The 20,078-nt window shown below is 38.6% G+C and overlaps 1 protein-coding gene across 1 annotated transcript in view; it reads left to right on the top strand.

The window, feature by feature from the left end:
- Positions 1–20,078, top strand: part of DOK6 (docking protein 6) — a 183,983-nt gene that overhangs the window by 137,191 nt on the left and 26,714 nt on the right. Inside the window, exon 7 of the mRNA XM_083622655.1 lies at positions 3,623–3,740. Within this exon, the coding sequence (XP_083478781.1) occupies positions 3,623–3,740 (118 nt within the window). The remainder of the gene's footprint in view (positions 1–3,622; positions 3,741–20,078) is intronic.

Here is a 20,078-nt window from a genome sequence, read left to right as displayed (position 1 = left end):
ATGGTGAAATATATTTGGCTGACACAACTGCAGTATTCGGCTACTTTTTAAGGCAACATGAATCTGTCATTTCATTTCATATAAATGGTGCAAGCTGAAGATATAGGCAGATATGCCTAGATGTTATAAAATGCAGTTATAAAAATGCAGCAGCGAAAGATTGCAATAAATTTCACTAGCACTCATTAGACACAAAGGACTGGAAATAAATGAACCAATGCCTAGGAAAGCTCAATATGCTCACTTTTGATTTGTTTGTTTGTTTGTTTGACTTTTAAGAAACTATTTTTATTCCAATATTTCTACAGTTGAACTCTAGCCTTGTTTCAGTTCCATTTCTACTCTACATGTGTTTGTGAGAGGCAACTGAGGCATTTAGGCAGACACATTCCAGGCTATATGCAAGCTCTTCCATATATATTGTGTCTAGATCTTAATCTACAATGGCATTCTTCCTCAACTCATGTTGTCAGAAGTATGCCACAGCAACAGTATATCTGACAGCATAGCTACACCAAAACAAAAAGTAACAACTCAAGCATTAGTTCCAGCACTTCCTGTCCAGTACCAGGCTGTTACGTTTTTGTGTGTAAACCAAAACCCATTGTGTAAATACGTGTTAACTAGTCTAAGCTAACTTAATAGGGCAGGGAATTGTTGCTGGTCAGATTTGGTTCTGAGACAGAATTCCCTCTTTCTCAAGATAAAGTCTTCCGCAGCTTCTTTTGAAGGTTCTTAGAAGATTTTGTTTTTCTTTCTTAGAAAAAGGTCTTTTGATCTCACATAACATTTAGATAATGTGTGAGATCAAATAGCCTTTTTCCCAGAGAAAAATGCAGCTCTTAAAACTTCAAAAGCCGCACTGGAGGTTGAGGTACTTTTTACTCATTTGAAGTGAAACCCAAAGGGCATCCATGAGCTGCACTCCCAGTACTCCTGTACTTTACAGTACTCTCAATACAGGCTCTAATAAAAACTTGCAAGTGAGGTAAGCTATGTGAAGACATGTTGCAATAAAGAAATACAAATTGATACCCATAAAACTGCATCATTAGATACATTTTTTTTCCATTGGCAGAAATGGTGTATTGTGCTTATTTGCATAGCTTTCTTCTTGCTGAAAATAAAATATTTAAAAATGAAGAGACGACATATATTTCAAAACTTTGTTTGGATTTTTATCATGTGTAAGAAATGGAAACTTTTCAGGGTTGCTTGAACCAAAAGTAGTGGTCCAGTTCAAGTCTGCATCCAGGCTGCTCCTAGGACACACGCTGCCTTCTTTTAAAAATAAGGTTCACAAGATCAGCTGTTGAGCAGATTGGGGGTGGATTTGAGGTGGACTCATCTCAGAAAAAGATTGTTATTGAAACTGAAAAAATAGCATAAGAGAAGCGCAAGCAAAACGGCAGTGATTGATGCTGGTGCATCTTACCTATGAGGAATATCTGGAGTGTTCGGGACTCTTAGTTCCAGAGAAAGAAAAAGACAATAAGGTAGAATAATAGAATTGCAGAGCTGGAAGGGACCACACCCTGTAATGCAGGAATCTTTTGCCCAACATGGGGCTCAAAACCCACAACCCTTAGATTATGAGTCTTATGACTGAGCTACTGTATCCCAGTACGTTTCTGAGCACAAGTCAAAGTGTTGGTGCTGACATTTAAAGCCCTAAACAGCCTCAGTCCAGTATACCTGAAGGAGCGTCTCCATCTCCATCGTTCTGCCTGGACACTGAGGTCCAACACTGAGGTCCAGCGCCGAGGGCCTTCTGGCGGTTCCCTCGCTGCGAGAAGCCAGTTACAGGGAACCAGGCAGAGGGCCTTCTCAGTAGTGGCGCCCACCCTGTGGAACGCCCTCCCACCAGATGTCAAAGAGAAAAATAACTACCAAACTTTTAGAAGACATCTAAAGGCAGCCCTGTTTAGGGAAGCTTTTAATGTTTAATAGGTTATTATATTTTAGTGTTTTGTTGGAAGCCACCCTGAGTGGCTGGGGGGACCCAGCCAGATGGGTGGGGTATAAATAAGAATAAATTATTATTATTATTATTATTATTATTACTGTAGATCAAGAAAACTTTTTCTTCCACTCCCATTGTGTTAGAACTGTGGGTCATTCCCTGAAGCTAAATGGCTGTAATTACGACAAAATAAAGTACTTCTTCACCCAGTGCATGCATATGGAATTAATGACCACAAAGTGTGCTAATGGTCACTACCTGAGATAGGTTTAAAATAGAATTAAGAGTTGGAAAAACCCATGGAGGATAGATCTGCCAGTGGCTTTTAGACATGAGGTTCTGCTTAAAGGTCTTAAGTTCAGAGGCTGTGTGCCACTGCATTCCAGTTCGCAAGGGGCAGCAGGGTGGGACTGCTATGCTGTTGTTGTTGTTTTATTGAATTTATATACCACCCTATACCTGCAGTGGTTCACCCTTAGTCTGATCTAGCAGAGTAATCATAGCTGTTTCTTTGTATATACTTCACTCTTCAACAAGTTCCAAATATGGCTTTAAAAATGGGTTAAAAATGCAGTAGAACATATTAAAACACCACAGTTTCAAAGAGTAAATGAAAAGCAGCATACAGAAATAAAACAGGTCAGATTTATTTTAAAAATAATAAAAAGGAGCTTGCCTGTCAACAGAATGATTTCAGAGTTTAGTGTGTCCCCTTCCCAATTTCATTCCTCATTCCTTATCCAGAAACTGGTTTGACTGAGATGACTTGACTTAAATTCTGCCTCAAATGAAATAGGCTCATTCAGATTACAACTGAAGGGGGGTTAAATGTTTTTTTTAAAAAAGCAACATACAGTTTTGCTGAAGTGTTGAATGGAGCTGCATCAGATACCGTAATGCAAGGAAGTTGCAACTACAAACAAATTGTTTTCTCCAGACTAGTAATTTTATGGGACTCTAATAGGATCACTCTGGAGTAAGTATGTTGTTTGTGGAAATTATTTGTGTAATTATAAATATATCATCTAGGGAAATCAACAAGAATATCTCTAAATTTGCAGCAATTCCATACTCGTTAATGTAGTATTTTCTGTGGACAGAAATGGGAAGGCAGGGAAGGAACACATTGTTGTGATGTTCAGAGTGTGCTGTACTGCGTGTCCCTTTCTGACATGTCCCTGTTGTCCTTTAATCATTATACAATAGCCGCAGTACAGGGGCCACATGAGAATTAATGCTGTTTTTCTGAATCATTACCTTCTAATGAGATTGCTGCTTGCAAACCCATGAACTCTGCACAGAACACTGCCTCTCAGAGCAGCTGGTTCCCAGTTCTGCTCAGCCCTATTCCCAAATCTGACCAAGTCTGATGGGGGTGGGGAGTTCTTTTCTTGTGACACCAAAAGAGTTGTCAAAGTGTTTTACTTCCACTCAGGATTTCACTTGCAATTTTGGAAGCAGCTTCATATGGATTCATCTGAAATATATTTCAATGTTTCAGTGGACTCTCTTCATTACTGCTGTACACAATTAAAAGTAGTTAACTGTGAGTAAAGTATGCTTAATTCACAAGACTGTGTGTGATTATAGTGGTTTGAAATATGTAACACCGATGTGAATTGGGCAATAGAATTTATAACATTTTATTCATCTTTCAAGCTCCAGACCAGTTTGACTGAACCTATGACATTACCCAAGTCAATCTCGCTTCCTCGTAGTGCATACTGGCATCACATCACTAGGCAGAACAGCGTGGGAGAAATCTACAGTTTACAAGGTAAGATACTTGAATATTAAAATGGTATGTCCATTAGCTTCTCTCACATTGAGCAAAACTCATGCAAATTGCTTTCATCTGCACTGGCGGTTTTCTCTCCATTTCAATTACTAAGGTTTGTCATCAAACTCAGTAGGGGTGGTGAGATATGCTTCCTCCCAACCCACCACTTTTTAAATAAAGAAAACACACACCTTCTTCTTCTAATGGTGTATATTATTACCAGAAATCTTGCATAGGTTGAGAAGTCAATTTGACAGTTCAGCTTTTAAATGGAATATATGTATAATGTGTGACTTCTCAGTATCTAATGAGGAAGGGTTGTATGGAATTTCTCAGAGGAAACAATTTGCAGTTAGAGAAGATTTGATTTTGTTTAAACTGGCACATTCCCCATACATTTTGGCCATTTCCCAGTGAAAAATAAATAGGCAATTACTGCAGTGCCTTGTCAAGTATAGAAGGAAAGGTGAGTGTTCTGTATGCAGGAGACATATCTTTGACAAAAGCCTGTTGCTAGTCCAGGAAAAGCACACTTTCTCTGACTGATAAAGAAACCATGCTGGTGGGAATGGTCTTCTGCAAGCAACTAGGCAAAAGAAACACTAACTCTTCCAGGTTTACTTGCTACTCTTTGGGAATGAGCCATGTGGTAGCCAACTACTGGACCACAATACCTCAAGGATTGATTCTCTCCATATGAGCTTACCCAGGCCCAGAGATCATCCTCTGAGGGCCTTCTTCATAGGAATGCTTGAAAAGTCATTAAGAAATATCTTGAATTCACCGTGTTGGTTGGACAGTAATCTGCTCTCAGTTGCTTCCTGGATTTATTTAAATTAAAATGGTTAACTCATCAAAAGAAGGGTGCCCTATATACACAGTAACATCAATAATTCCTTCAATAATAACAAGTTCATGACTTTCGAGTGTGGTGATTTGATTTGATGGTAGAACAGTTGAGGCTTCAGTGTCCTCAAACCGGGCTTAAAAATTCACATTGTGAATGGTTACTTATTCGTGATGAATTTTTAAAAAAGCAGTCTCCAAATTCTCCCTAAGCTCTTGGCCCTGTATGACACTGTTGTGATTCGTGTAACAGTTGATGAAAATCTGTGCTCCAAAAAGGAATCAGGAAGGGAGTGCATGATCCCATGGTTTGCTAAATATTCAGGAGTGTTATATCTGCACAGGGATATAAAGAGAATGTCACAGATAAACCTTTCATAGAATAATAGCTTCCATGTAATTTCACAAATTGGTTATGTCAACACAAAATTTAGTACTTTGCTCTGTTAATATACATGGTTATAATATATATATATTTTAAAAACTATTGGATAAAAACCCACTCTGCAAGACAGTTTGGAGACTATGATCAGTTACTGGCAATTCATGAAATACTCAATTTAATCAGTCAGTTTGTTTACATTCTGTGTGCTTTCATGTGACTAGGCAAATCACTATTGTTCATGCACATTCTTTGTTCAATTCACATGAATTATGACAATGTACATATATATATGCTGAATATATGTTTATGCAGTCAATTTTTAAACCAGGGACTGGTTTCAGAAAATATAGGACATATGGGTTATGTTGCCCAAAGGAGTACTTAACTGTTTTTGATAGTGTAGTAGTGTTGTTTTTAAAGGATGTTTGTTTCCGTTTGAAAAATATTTTCCCCCTTAAATTAACCTCAGCAGGTGGCCAGCTTGTGAAATTGTTCAAAAGACAGCATGTATGTGTATGGTAAAGCATGTGGTTTTATACCATGAATTCAACTGATCATGTAACCCGCTGCATTTTTTTAGAACAGACTCCTAAAGTAAACACACTATGTGAGCATCAAGGCAAGTTAAATTGTTTTATTTTCTCTTCTCTGCAACTCATTTGAAATAAAACAATATTTCCATTTGGTGAAGAGGAATCATATGCTGATTCCTTGGTTTGAAAATTGGCCAAGATGAATAATTTAGGCTGCAATCCTCTATATATTTACCTGGGACTATGCCCCATTGATCTGTAAAATACACAAATCCTCTTTCATAGTGTGTGTGTGTGTGTGTGTGTGTGTGTGTGTGTGTGTGTAAAGGAATGAAGCTCAAACTGATGATGAAAGGATTTAATAGTCTTGGCACAAGGAAGTGAATAAATATATCATAATGACATAGAAAAACTAACAGGCCTAGCCCACCACTTGTATGTGCCAACACCAGATATTTTATTATCCATTACATCAATCATGTAATTGCAACTTTTTTTTCTGCACAAGAAATTGTTCAAATGCAGCCCAAACATTTGCATAAGTGCAATACATAGGCATGTATACATTTTTTTTAATGAATAAATCTGTTAACTTGCCTTTTCTAGACAGGTTTAGGAGTTTTCCTGCAAACATTGAATGCATCATTGAGGTGCACTTGAATAATAATTAACCAGCTTGCATGCTATTTTCTTGAATGAGTGTAGTAATAAGCAGAAATAATCTTTCTCCATAGTTACCTAGCTAGCTAGCTAGCCAGCTTTTCCACTCACTTGTCAGAGCCATTCAATTTCCCCCTTTGTGATTAAAATCTGGTTGACTTTCTATGGCAGTACAATCATTTAGAATGCCAAAGTTGATGGGGGTAAGGGAAACTACCACCCATAGCCTGCTTTGGCCCCTATTCTCTTAATGAATGACTCTAAAATTTAATGTTTTGAATGGAAAAAATAAAACAGAATGTGGATTTCTTTGGAGAAATAAATAAAAAGTACTTCATAGCCATTTGGATGAAGAAGTATAAATCTGATATCCAAGCCAAATTTCCTTCATGCTATTTGTATTGATTAGAGTACAGCTTAAACCCTTTACTCTGATATTTATCAATAGAAATGTTTAATGAAATTAATACTTTAGGTCCAGCCTTAAAGTTTTTTATGCAAACAGTGCCACCAGTTGCCTCATATTTATTTAAGTGCTGATGCTATGACGTTCTGCCAATATCTGTTCAGCTGGCTTAGCTCTAGCTGAGACAGGATGAGGGAGTTACACTGGTGTATCTCTGGCTAAGCCAGGGTTGGGGGACGTATATCAGTACCACCTTGGTGAGCTGGGAATCTGCTGGCTGAGCTAGAGATCCACCACATCCTTACTTGTTCATCCCTGTGGATCTATGTTTAGGATCACACCCTTAGTTTTTAATTTCTGCTCTTCAAGCTGTTAGTTGCATTACTAAGACCTTTTCTTGTATTTTTGTAATTATTTCTGAAATTGATCATTCTGAAATCTGCTACCAATGCATGTAAGTGTAGATATAAGTTTCATTGTTGAAGAAAATGAAATATAAGGTGTTAATTATTTCACCCAAGTACAAAATACAAAGCAGAATGAATACTCGCTGCAAAATCATGACTTGATTTTTCTTTATTTTTTAAAAAAGCATTCCGTTACAAAACATTAAAAAACTTGCCTGAGTCATTCTGTTCAGTCCTCGTGTAGGCTAATCCTGTGGGCATTTCCTTTGCGCATCTGTAGTTCTCTGCAAATTAAAGTGTGTTAACAGAATTGCAGGGGCATTCATCATTTTGGCATATCCACTGTGTGTTCATATTCACAGAAACTGCTAAATTTATTCCTTCATCCTACTGTGACTCTCAAACAATATAAAATGTTTCAGTATGGTTGCTTTTGGGCATTATGATATACCATGGTTCATTGTGATGGGCACATGTTTTCTTTTCCCCACCCCACTTCTCCTTGGAAGGAAGGCTTCAGATACTTCTGTTTCTATTCTTAGGTGAGCACAGCGTGCCGTTTCATTTGAACCTTTGATTGTAACTATGATTTCTTTGAAACAAGCTAACACCAAGCCTTAAGTCAGGCATAGACAAACGTGGCCCTCCAGATGTTTTGGGACAGCTAACAGGACCAGTGGTCAGGGATGATGGGAGTTGTAGTCCCAAAACATCTGGAGGGCCGAGTTTGTCTATGCCTGCCTTAAGTCATGAAACTGGTTTGTCTTGACAAATCATAGTGAAAGTTTAGGGAATACATCTTTCATAATAGTCTATGCTGAGTGACTTCCAGCTGCTCAATCTCATGCCCTTGCCTCACAGGATTTTTTTTTGGGGGGGGGGGTCTCCTCAGGTTTCTCTAGCCACTTAGTGAACAAGAGGATTCTGGACTTAGTGGTCCAGCAGACTTTTGTTTTTAGGTTTTTACATGCACTTCCTGGTATCTTATCATAATATCGTCACTAGACAGCACATCAAAATGTGTTGTATAAAGTCTTTCTTTGCTTCACATGGTCTGGCAATGCTATTCCACATATTCCAGAGGACAGTAAGATACAGAAATGCAGAGTGAGACTTTACAGGTTATATAATATACTTTTCAGCAACAGTAACAAAAAAGGATTCCTTAGATTCAACCACACACTCACACTGCTATCACTAGTGGTACATCAGCAACCCTGCCTTGCATGGCTGCACCCGTTGGAAGATGGTTCAGCAACTGGACCTAATGCCATTGTATGACAGTTGTGTGACCAGCTTCAGATCAGAGGCAGATTTAGGCAGTGTGACTGGTTCCACTGCAGTGGGGGCACCAGGTCTAGGAGACACCGCAGGGCATCACTACTATGACACAGTAAATTGAGCAGAAAGGAAGGTAAGAGGCAGGGGTGCCAAATTTTGGCCACGCAAAGGGTGCTGCTGAAATTTGAAACCAGAGTCCAGCCCTGTTCAGATCCAATAGATCTCAGGCCAGCTAGACCCTCCCTCTCCCCAGAATGCCCTGTTTAAGGCCTTCCATGGTTGCTGCCAGTGCGCATCTCACTTGTGGCACTCCCCACACCACACCACTCACATTTGGCAGGTGGAAGGGGGGATAATGCACTAATGGCTTAGCCTGAATAGTTGGGAAGAGGATATCTATGTCCAATCCAACCCCCCCCCCCCAAAAAAAAACAACAACAACACAACAACCACAAAAGGAGGCTTGGATTGCTCTGCACGTTCAGTAGAAAGGAAACAGAATAAACTGGTCATCCTCTCCATCTCCATCCCATTTCTAGGGCAAGAGAGAAGTATATTCTCTGAATGGAGGAATAGAACATCTTCATTATAGTCTTGTTTATCATATGTTAAGTAACCTGGAAACCAGCATCAGTACAAAAGGCACACACAAGGATAGGCCCAGTATTTTGGCTTAAGGATGATTTAGGAAAACATAATTAAATAAATTATAAACATAAAATAAAGACCTAGGAGCGTAGGCAAGGTAGCATATTTGCCAAGTATAGTTGTACTCATTTCTCAGGTTTGGTGACACAAAGTCTTGAGAAGCAGAGCATTTATTCAAGTTTGAGCTGAGATATAAATGACACATTTAAGCAAAATTGAATTTTTATGTGTGCATTGCAAGCTATACAGTTGAGGACATTATTTAAAGATGAATTGTTATAAAAGTGAGGTTATTCTACCGTATCTTCATTGGATTACCTTTTATCAAATCTTGTTTAACTCTGTTCATGTTTTATTGGTTTGCTTGGCTGGTTCCTTTCCTAAGAGAAAAATACTTCATTTAATTCTTAACAACACTGTGCATTTCTCCTACTCCATATAAATTTAATTTACAAAGGTACTTGTTTTTGTTTTATGCTAAGGTAGATTTTCAAGTATAATATCAACAGGTAGTACCTGCTATAAGAGGTAAAATAGAAACCCACCAAGTATGACTCTAGTTGACCATGTTTTGCTGCTTTTCCATATTGCCATAGAAGCCTGTTGAAAATGAAACATTTTTATTTCTGATCCCATGAGCAAAAGCTAAAGCTCAATGGCAGAGTGACTGCTTTGCATGCAAGCAAAGCAATTCCCAGCATCTCCAGAAAGGACTGAGAATGTTCCCTGTCTGAAATCCTGGTGAGCCACTACCAGTCAGATCTAGGTGTTCCATGTTCTTGCTATAGGTATTCTTGTGCATGATGATAGTTAATTCCCACGGATATTTGGGGGTGGGCTATGGCTGCCCATTGGCTACCATCTTTTTTCCCCACTTCAACAATGCTTCTGGGGACAATGTTACAGGATCATACAGGCTTTAGTAGGCCTTTTCCACTGCTGATGCCCAATATATAATTAATCAGCACCTAAGCAGTTTTTGCAAGGCTTTTATTTGTAAAGAGACTTGGTGCATCATCCCTTAGTCAGCTTTTGATGTCGCAGATGGTTTGCCCTAGATGAAATGATCTGTTTCAGGTTAGGAAATGGAAATCTATCATCCGTCTTGTCAACTGTCTCATTCTCCATTCATCAGAGCCGTATTTTGTTTTGAGAAATAGCACTGTAAGGCATGCTCCTCTGTATGCATTTCTTTTTATCTCTCTTTTTTCATACCATAACAGAAGTGCTTTGTTTTGCCTGATGATCCGCTTATTACATTCATAAAAACTTATTACATTACTCAAAAGGACATTGCTAGGAAAATGGATACACTAAGGATGGTCATGTTTTGTTTTTGTACTACCACAGTCATGCAAATAAAAGACTGATCAAAAAAATTCAAATACATTTTTTGCACTGCTGTGGTCTTTCCAGCTGGTAGCGTAAACGGCATGTTCATTGGCCCCAACATGAACAAATTAAATCAACTGACTTGCACCATGTACACATGGGTCCAGATCCAGAGAGAGATTGCTGTGCCAGTGCTTTGGTTCATACATACCTGAGCTGGAGACATATTATGAACAACAGAAAATTGATGCAGATAACATTAGTTGTGAACTGAGTGCTTCATATGAACTCCTGAACTTGATTCTTTCTTCTCAAATAAAAGCAGGATATTACTGCTCAAACTACTGGTCATCTATATGAAAGGTTTTCAGCAAACTGGGATGTGTTCACCTTACATGGCTATATTTGCTTCTAGTGAAAGGCTAATAAATAACAGATTTAGAAAATTACACAATAGATGCTGAGTAGAAAGTCTTATTGAGACTATCAGGAAAACTCTGTGGAAATGGTTGACTGTTCATGGTCCCTTTCCCAATATCATCACCCAGCATGAAATTGCCCCAAGCATTTATTTGCTACAGTCTGGGTAATACCCACAGAGTTGGCACATGCTGTTGCATTAAAAGTCAGTAATATAATATTCTGATTCGTAGGCAGCAGGGGACCATTATCTCTCTGAAAGAAATTTTTCAACACTGGGAGCTCTTAAGTTTACTGATGCATATAGTCAGCCGGAAATGAAAATTAGAACTCTTGTCTTTTCCAGCTAGTAGAAATGTTCACTTTCTCTCCCAAACACATGTATGCACCCCGTTCCAGTAGAAGAGATAGGTGGCCAGTTGTAACAACCATCTATCTACAAACAGCATATTAATAGTAATAAACAACAATAAAAATCTCATCAAGTGGTACTTCCTAAACTTCATCATAAGGCACCTATTGAAAGCAAACAAACAAAATGTACATTTCTCTGACATATTTAGTAGATGCCAAAAATATTTCCAGTGTTGTGATGTTTCAGGGCTTCCCAACAAGCCTCAGCTCTGGAAATCACTAGGAATTTTACTTGGCTAGTTACTGAGTTCAGAGTTCCCTTAATCTTCCTCTCAAGAATAGTGTCTTGACAACATGTAGACTTACAGGGAATAGTAAGACTTCCTCTGTATGGTTAACACTGTATTCACAGCTAACATGTAGGGTGAGACATGTTATTCCTATAATCCACCCAGATTGGAGTACATTCATATATTTATGGAAAACAATAGTTATTTAGTAAAAAAAGGGGGGGGAAGCAAATCTTGTTTCTAATATCCCAAACCCAACATTCTATCATCACTGACTTAACTATATAGCAACTTGCCTAACCACCTTTTACCTATGTATTTTACCTCTTAAATCTCACTTTTCTCACTCTGTGAGAAATAAAATATTTGAGGCGATTGGGCCCCCTCCAAAGTTGATGGGTATTGCCATTCAAATGTTGTGCATACACCACATCATGTGATCAATTGTGTGGGGTGGGGCTTACCTCCCTCCCCCCAATATTTTATTCAAGTTGGCACCCCGTAAAGGTCCACTCTCTATTTGTATATAGGATGCTAAGCATTGTAGAAAAACAGGTGCTGGGACTCAGGCTCTCATTCCCATGTTTGCATTCTGCTAATAAAGAAATAAATACCACATTTAACACATACATTGGGATTAGGAGCAGAAAATGGCTGAAATAACTCCCAAGTCAGTGGACTTCAGTGACAGAGACATTGGATACATGGGCTAATGTTTGGGGGGACTTCCGGAGGCGGTGCCTCCGACAATGGCGGATTCCCTCTAATTCAGAGGGAGACAGCTCCGCGGAAATCGGGTCCTACCGCTGCAGCGAAGCGGGGACCCTTTAAAAACCGCAGGCGGAAAAAGCCTGCGGACCTGGGACTCGGCGGGCACCGTTTGCGCCCCCCCCCCCCCCGTTTGGCAAAGGAACCCTATAAAGGGCTCCGGAGTGAGACGGGGGTTGGCGTGGTGCTGAGAGTCAATCGCTACCTCTGCGGAGCGAAGCTGCACAGCTGTTGTCGGAGAGCGCTGTCCTTCTTCCTATGACAATTTGGATTTTAAACAACAACCCGTGAGTAGGACAATTGGAAATTCTGGACTAAAATATTGCCTTGAATTTGACCTGAAACGGGAAGGTGCAAAAAGGAAGTCCACCTCCCGTTCTTTGTATAAAGATCAAAGCAAAGACTGTACAATCTAAAAGCCGGGAAAACAGATAGCCTGAAGTTTCCTGCACTTTTAACCATCAAACCCCCCTAGACAGCAGGAGGAAAGGGGGGAAAATTGACTTTCTAATCCTGCAGAGAGAGAGTTAAGAAAATAAGTTTCCACTGTCCCTAACCTGGGGACGGAATGACAGGAAAGAAACGGTCGGGGTTATTTACAATTTGAAAATAGAAAAATTGATATACAGAACTGGAAAAGGGAAAAATAATTCCAATGCTGCTTTCTGCCTGTTTGTTTTATATTGAAGGGAAATAAAATATATGGAAATCGAAAGGAATTTTTCCTTGTTGGATATAATTTAAAGATGGATGCCAAAAAGTAACTACACCCCCTAGAGGAAGCCAGCCAGTGTGTTTGTTTTCAGTTATAAAGAGAACATTGTATCTGGGAAAATTAGACCGTGGGACCAGCTCCCTGACCTTGACAGAAATGAATAGAGAGGAAGTTTTATCTGCTCTGAACAAAATATATGATGGGCTGCGACAGCTGGAGGAGAAAATGTCTTTGATGAATCAAAAGATGGACTATACAGCAGCTAAAGTCAGCAAAGAGGTGCCAATGGAAAATGCAGCTACAGAAACTGCACAACAATCTATTCAGGATACTGGTTTAATAGGGCAACTGCAAGGGCAGAGAAAGATGGAGGAGATTGTGAATGTATCTCAAAAGACACAGAGAATTAAAGCCTCACATGACCAACGGTTGCAATATTGGAGGATGGAATTTGGAGGACACTGGCTAAACTTTGGAGTTAAGAAAATCTTTATTTTTGGCGGGACTGTGAAACGAGTGGAAGATTTTTTCTGGAACAATTACTTTTTGGATTACAAATTAAACACTGGGGAGTGCAACACCGGGGAATGGGACAATTGGATAAAAGGAAATGAAGAATGTTACTGTACGGAATTACCCGGTGATTGGCCCCCCAAAGAGAAAGAGAAGGAAAGGCGAAAGAACTCAACAGGGATCAAGGATGTATGCAACTACAAACAGGAACAAGAAAACTCGCAGAAGGGGCTTGGAAGCGACTTGAGAGCCTCAGACATTAGGACACCTGATTGACAAGGATATAATGATATATGGACTGACATTGCCGTGAACCAGGAAAAGGGACGCTGGATTAACCTAGAATGAGATACGCCTTTTGCAATTAACTTATATTTATGGAATTAGTTTAATACTAATGAAACATTAAAAGATGTTGGAAAGGACGTAATTGGCTTTAGCAAAATTTGGTCTAAATTTTGAAAGTTTAATGATATGAGGATAAGATAAAATTAATGAAATTATTGTAAAAATGAAATGGTTTGAGTAATAATGTGAAATAAGAATTTGTAAGAATGGTTTGATTATAAATGAAAATATGAGGATATTATATGGGGATATATAATTAAGGGTAGGGTAAGAGGCATGAATTTGCTGAACATATCTTTAATTGGAATACAAAGAGGGAGGTGGGAGGGAGTCAGGAAAATAAGTTAAAAAAGAAAAAATGGTGAGAAATTGAAAAGAGGGATTTTTATTTTTCTTGTTTTTTCGCTTTTTTATTTTTTTCATGCTGTTTGTGTTGAATTTATGATTTTGTTATTGTTTAAGACTTTGTAACCTTTTCTTTTTTTTCTTTTTTCCTTTTCTTGTTAAAATCTAATAAAATATTATTATAAAAAAAAAGATACATGGGCTAATGTTTGTGCAAAGGCAATGTATCTGTAATACTGGTCTGCATGGGCGGCCTGTTATATGCATGAATTGTAAGCTTTGTACACATTAGAAGTATCTGATCATAGTTAAAACAGTTTCATGCTTGTTTGTTTCTAGTTTCCACCTTGTAAATCTTTTTCTTTTAAACAGTTCTCTGTTATTTTATTTCATGTGCCTCTCCCATCATCCTGAAAATATTAAAATTGAAATGAGGTGATAGAACATGCCCCAGAGTATTGTAAAATTATAACCAGTCATCAAGATTTTTGAGGCTTCAGTCATAAATGTAGGGGGGAAATGTGCCTATTGTGCTGGCTTTACAATGCAAGTTGATTATAGCTCTCAAAGGTGTGAAGTAACAAACTGCTTAGCAAAAGGGTAGCCAAATTTTGCCCAAGTGATGACCATGCTGGCAATTTATGAGGAGCCTTAGAGAGAGATTGTAAATTTCCTCAGATGGAGCCAGTATGAGACAATCTGTGTAGCTCAAGAGAGTGCACTGGGTATTGGCCACAGTGTTCTCCATTGGTTTCAAATGCACAAAAAACATGCATGATCCACAAAACAGGACTCTGTAGATTCCATTTTCTATTATTACATATCACGTATGCCAGCAATCCATTAAATAACATAAAATAATAAATGCATTGCCTCCCCTGAAATTTGTAGAAACCAGCGCTAGACTTGGGGAGAAACAATCTCTACTGCCAGTAGCAATCTTTAGCATGTGTAATGTTTTTAAAAATAAGAATGCAGAATAAAACAAACACTTTCTTGCTCCGTTACTTTTATAAATATTGCATCTTTTGCTACTTTTAAAGGGATTCAAGTAAACAGAAGCACATAAATCAAAATCAATACATTTCATCGTTTATTTAATAAGAAGAGAATATCACCTTGCGACATATGCAAGGTTGACAGAACACGAAAGTACTTGGTCCATTGTTCCTCTTGTGCTACCAATGACTGCTTCTGACTTTGTCTTACCTTAGATTAATTAGCTAGCCATAGAAATCAGGCATTTTCTGCTTAAAGCTTTCTTTCTATCATAGATGCTGTATGATTTCAGTGCTCCCAGGTCCTGGGGACAGGAGGTACTGTCTATTGCTGGCTGTTGGGGTGGCGGGGGGGACTTCAAAAGCAACACTAGCTATTTGGAAGAAATGAAAGCACATATTTGGAGGAGAGGACAGTGCTCACTTACTGATTCAAAATAATCATATATTTTGCAGACAGATCTTATAGTGGAAGTGTGTGTGTCCATATGTGTTATTTCTTGCTTATGCATTTAGACTTGTGATGCCCAAAGGGCTTGGGCTGGATGAGGACATTTTAAAGCCATGGTAATAACTGGATAGGTTATTCATTCGAAGTTAGGTTGATTACAGGTTTGCATAATGCTTTGCCTTAATCAAATGTTTTCATTTCAGATTTGCTGTTCTTTCATCATCTCCACAGACAATTATAAAGAATCTTTAATGCTGCAATAGCTTTGCCAGCCAAATAAGAAAATATAATTACTTTCAAATAACAAAACATTTAAAAGCTTCAATCCTCTACGATCTGGTAAATACCATTAAATGCAGTGAAACTTACACCTGAATAACTGTGGCTTTGACTCGACAGCAGTTAACTCTCTTCTCAAACTAGCATGAAGTTTTCTACCTAAAACTGTGGCATGCAGTTGGATGACTCACCCTAGGGTTAGACAGTCTAGCTATTTTTCACTGTCTGGTAGATAAGTACAGTTCAGTGGATAGAAGGCCTGAATGGAAGATCGGGTCATATTTTTGAAACCATCTGAAGCAGGAACAAAAGAAACTTTGACAAATAAGCCCAAGTAAAAAACAATTTCACTTCGGTATCAGTTTTATCTGGGAAGGTATATATCCAGTGGCATCTTACCAAATCATAGTCAGTCATGACTAACTTAAGTCCATTGATTTCAATAGGTCTACTCTGATGGGCAGAGCAATCCCAAATTTAAGTCAGCATAAGTTAACCCTACTGCAAAGTTCATTCAGAAGTGAAGGTACTGCCAACTGAGGCAGTCTACTGCCTGGGAGAGGGAAAGTAAACCTTTAAAATAGAAATATAAAAAATATTTTTAAAATGGTCCAGTGGCGCCTTAGAGACCAACTAAGTTTTTTCTTGGTATAAACTTTCATGTGCGTGCACACTTCTTCAGATACTTCTTCATGCACACGAAAGCTTATACCAATAAGAAACTTAGTTGGTCTATAAGGTGCCACTGGACAATTTTTAAAAATTTTGTTATATATTCTGACTGCGTCAGACCAACACGGCTACCTACCTGAAACTTTAAAATAGAGTTTGACTTATACCAGCCTTTTTGCCAACATTAGTTCTATTGGGTAATCAGGTCACATGACTGAGCTGAAATATGTATAGGTCTCTCTTTGCCCCTTTTCACCACCCTTCACACCCCAGGAATGCCCCTTTCAGGGTATTTATACCGTAACAATTTCTGTCAGCTTACATTTCACTGGTTGAGCCCTAACTGAACCAGCATAGCCTCAGTTCAGTTCAACCAGGACAGCCCAAGTTCCACCTATTTGGAACTCAATACTCCTGGTGGATTTTGGGTTTGGTTTGCGCTGTAACTATTGTACTTTACAGATTGAATAATCTAATTTTCTTTACCTATAGATGCTTAAGTTAAAGTTTGATGAGCCAAAATGGCTGACAGAGCCCGTGCCCTTTGGTGGTCAAAAACTTCATATACAAACTGAAATTTGTCTTAGGGATGGGTGACTCTCCCATTTTTTGTTTCTCTTTTTTCCAATTCTCAGTTAAATTCACCCCATTTCCACATCGGTTTGTGTTCCTTTTTCCTAATATACACATTTTTGTAAGTAATTTAGCTCAATATAAAGCATTTTGCTTATTATTTTTACATGTATATATTAGATAAGTATATTTGTGCACTATTCCATAATATAAGACTTCTATATGCATTTTTAAACGGATGAAGATTTTGAAAGATCACTGTGTTATAGTTTGATTTGGTTTAGGAAGTACAAGTTAAGTAACTGCACATTAAAATGTGAAATGAATTAATTTCTTCCTTATCCTTAACCTCAGCATATCTTACCATGATTCATGGACAAGTGTGAGAGAACACCACTCCCTCTGAGCATTAGATTGTCTTGTCCTGAACAGTTAAAAGTATATTTATTGTTTTTCTTTTTAACATTGTCATGATCCAGAAAATTTAAGCATTATTTTAGTTCCATGGATTTCAGCTAGTGAGTAACATCACAGTCCTTTGCATGTCTACGTATGATTTCGACTGGGCTTACTCCAAGGTTAGCGGGCATAGAATTGTATTTTCCTTCTTGTATACATTAGGTAAGAGAATATATAGCATAGACTTCCCACTTAATAAGCAACCTATCAGAATGCACTTTTGTTTTACATACCTTCCTTGTTTTGGTACCAGATAATGTAAATGGCTCCAGGAGCTATATTGTGTTTGTACCATGCATCCTTTGTTCTACAAATGATAATAAAAAAAACTCTTGAAGAACAACCATGATTGTTCCACATTTTTGGTCCTTAAGCTAATTCTTGTTTAAAGAATGAATTTATTTATTTATTTGGCACAATTAATGTATATGGCACTTTACAGTGTTTCATAAAAGAAAAAAGGAAAAAAAGGCCAGTGCTCTGTTCCCAAGGAGTTTGTTTAAATTTTCGACGTTGGGGAGAAAGGCAAGAAAAACTATGATAGCAAGGAAGACACATGTGCCAGTGCTGTTGCATGAATTTAGGCTTTGATACAGAATGTGCAACAGCATTTGCTCCCATTTTAGCTGATCTGTATCAGAACACGGAAAACAAAATGTCATACCAGTTGTATCAGCCAAGGGCAGTGTAAAGAAAGCTTGGTGAAGACTTCCGGGACGCCGCGGTCACAGACAAGGAGCGCGAGGCTGCTCTCCGGAGGGGTCTCGAACAACTTGGAGGTCCAGAGGGGTCACGAAGGCTCCGTGAACCCCGAAACCTCAGGAGGATTATTCTGAGGGGGCAAACTCCCAGCGAAGCTGTGTGTGCTCGCCTGTGTTATTGTCGTTTAACAGGGCTGGAGCCGCAGCGTGAAAGGGAAGCAATAGACCCCATGTTGTGAAGCCTCAGGCTCCGTGTGAAAAGCGGCGGATCTCCAACAACAGCAGAAAAGCTGGGAAACTGCTACCAAGGATTACGCAGAAAACATCGAAAAAACAACGAAAAATATTCAAGTTAAAGCCAAAGGAAATTTAACGGAAGAACCCAGCTTAAAAGAAATATGTGGTGAAAGGAGAAGGACTCTACTGCTGGCGGTAAGAATAAAATGGAGTATAGCAACAGGCTGGGAGTGGAAAAGTATGAAGGCAAGAAAGTAGCCGCTAAGTGGGTGTGAAGGAAAGACCTCAGACATTAAGTAGAAAGAGTCGGAGGCAAAGTAACAGCGAAATCTCTTAATGGACTAGAAAGAAGGGAAAGAAATTCCTTTGTTGCAACGAACGGTGGGGGGTTTATAGTCGGTTCGTCGTCTTTCTTTGTTTGCAACTTCCTGGAGCGCAGCACTTAAGAATAGAACGCAACGCTTTATTTTAAGTTCTGGTGCTAAACATATTTGAATTAAGGATAGAGACCGGCACATACTCAACTTAATAAAAGGTTGGGAAAACTTGAGTGACAACAGAAGGACTGGAGAAGTGAAGAAGCCTCTGAGGAGACTGAGGAGAAAAAGGGAGCTGTTTGGGAATACCTGCTTCATCATCCTCCTCCCTCTGCTTCATCTCCATTTTCCCGTCTTAAAGAGACACACTCCAATTAACAAATAGTATACCCCCCCCATAAGACTTTAAAGAATTAATCACGTGTCTTCATATATGCACCAGGCAAAATTCTTAGAACCTGGACGTTGAAGCGTTTCCACATCGCCCCTTTCAATACCTTACTAAGCTACCTTCTGCAGTACTTGAGAGACGTTGGTATTGTCATTCACATACCTTGGGCTTCTAATTTGATTTTTTCTACTTGTATTTTGCCTTCTCTTATTGGTTACGATATTCCTGTTGGTGGGGGGACGGGCTACACCTTGTTGAAGAAATATAAGGAAAGCTGGCAGTAACGGGAGAAACTGAGAAAGCTAACAATCTGTGTGGGTGAACCAAAGAAGGAAGAATATAAAATATACAAAATATACAAAATGAAAAAGGGGGTGGGAACGCCGGCTGAAAGAAGGCCATCTAGACAAGAAGAGGGGAAGGAGGGGAAAGAAATTAAAGACTATGATAATTTGATGGCCGAAATAAGGAAAGAATTTAAAAATAATGAACATTATATAGAGAAAAAACTATTAGAAGTACAAGACACTCTAGACAAGAAATTGGAAAGGGTGGTGGGTGAACTGACAGGAAAAGTTAAAGATATATCAGCAAAAACTAAGGTACTTGAGGATTCAATGAAAAGGGTGCAAAAAGATACGAAAGACAGTAAGAAGGAGGTGGACAGGATTAGAATAGAAATTAAAGAGATAGGAAAGATACAGGAAGAACTGCTGGACAACATGGCTATGACACAGATGAGACAAAGTCAGTCTAATCTGAAATTTAGAGGAATACCGGAGAATCTAAATGAAGACATTAGATCTATAATGGTCAAAGAGTTAGCAATCTGGTTAGATAAGAAGGAAGAAGAGATCAATTACTCTTTAGCAAATATTTTTCGGATAAGATCTAAATCGACTAAAGTTAAAGGGAAAAAATTGCCAGGGGATGTGATAGCCATGTTCAACTCGCTGGACATAAGAAATGAAATATTGAAACAGAACTACAGCAAAAGGTTATATAT

Source organism: Podarcis filfolensis (assembly GCF_964270895.1).
Source record: "Podarcis filfolensis genome assembly, chromosome: 7".
In the NCBI taxonomy this organism is placed as follows: Eukaryota; Metazoa; Chordata; class Lepidosauria; order Squamata; family Lacertidae; genus Podarcis; species Podarcis filfolensis.
Note: the sequence above shows the minus strand (reverse complement) of the source record. Positions and strands in the feature narration are given on the sequence as shown.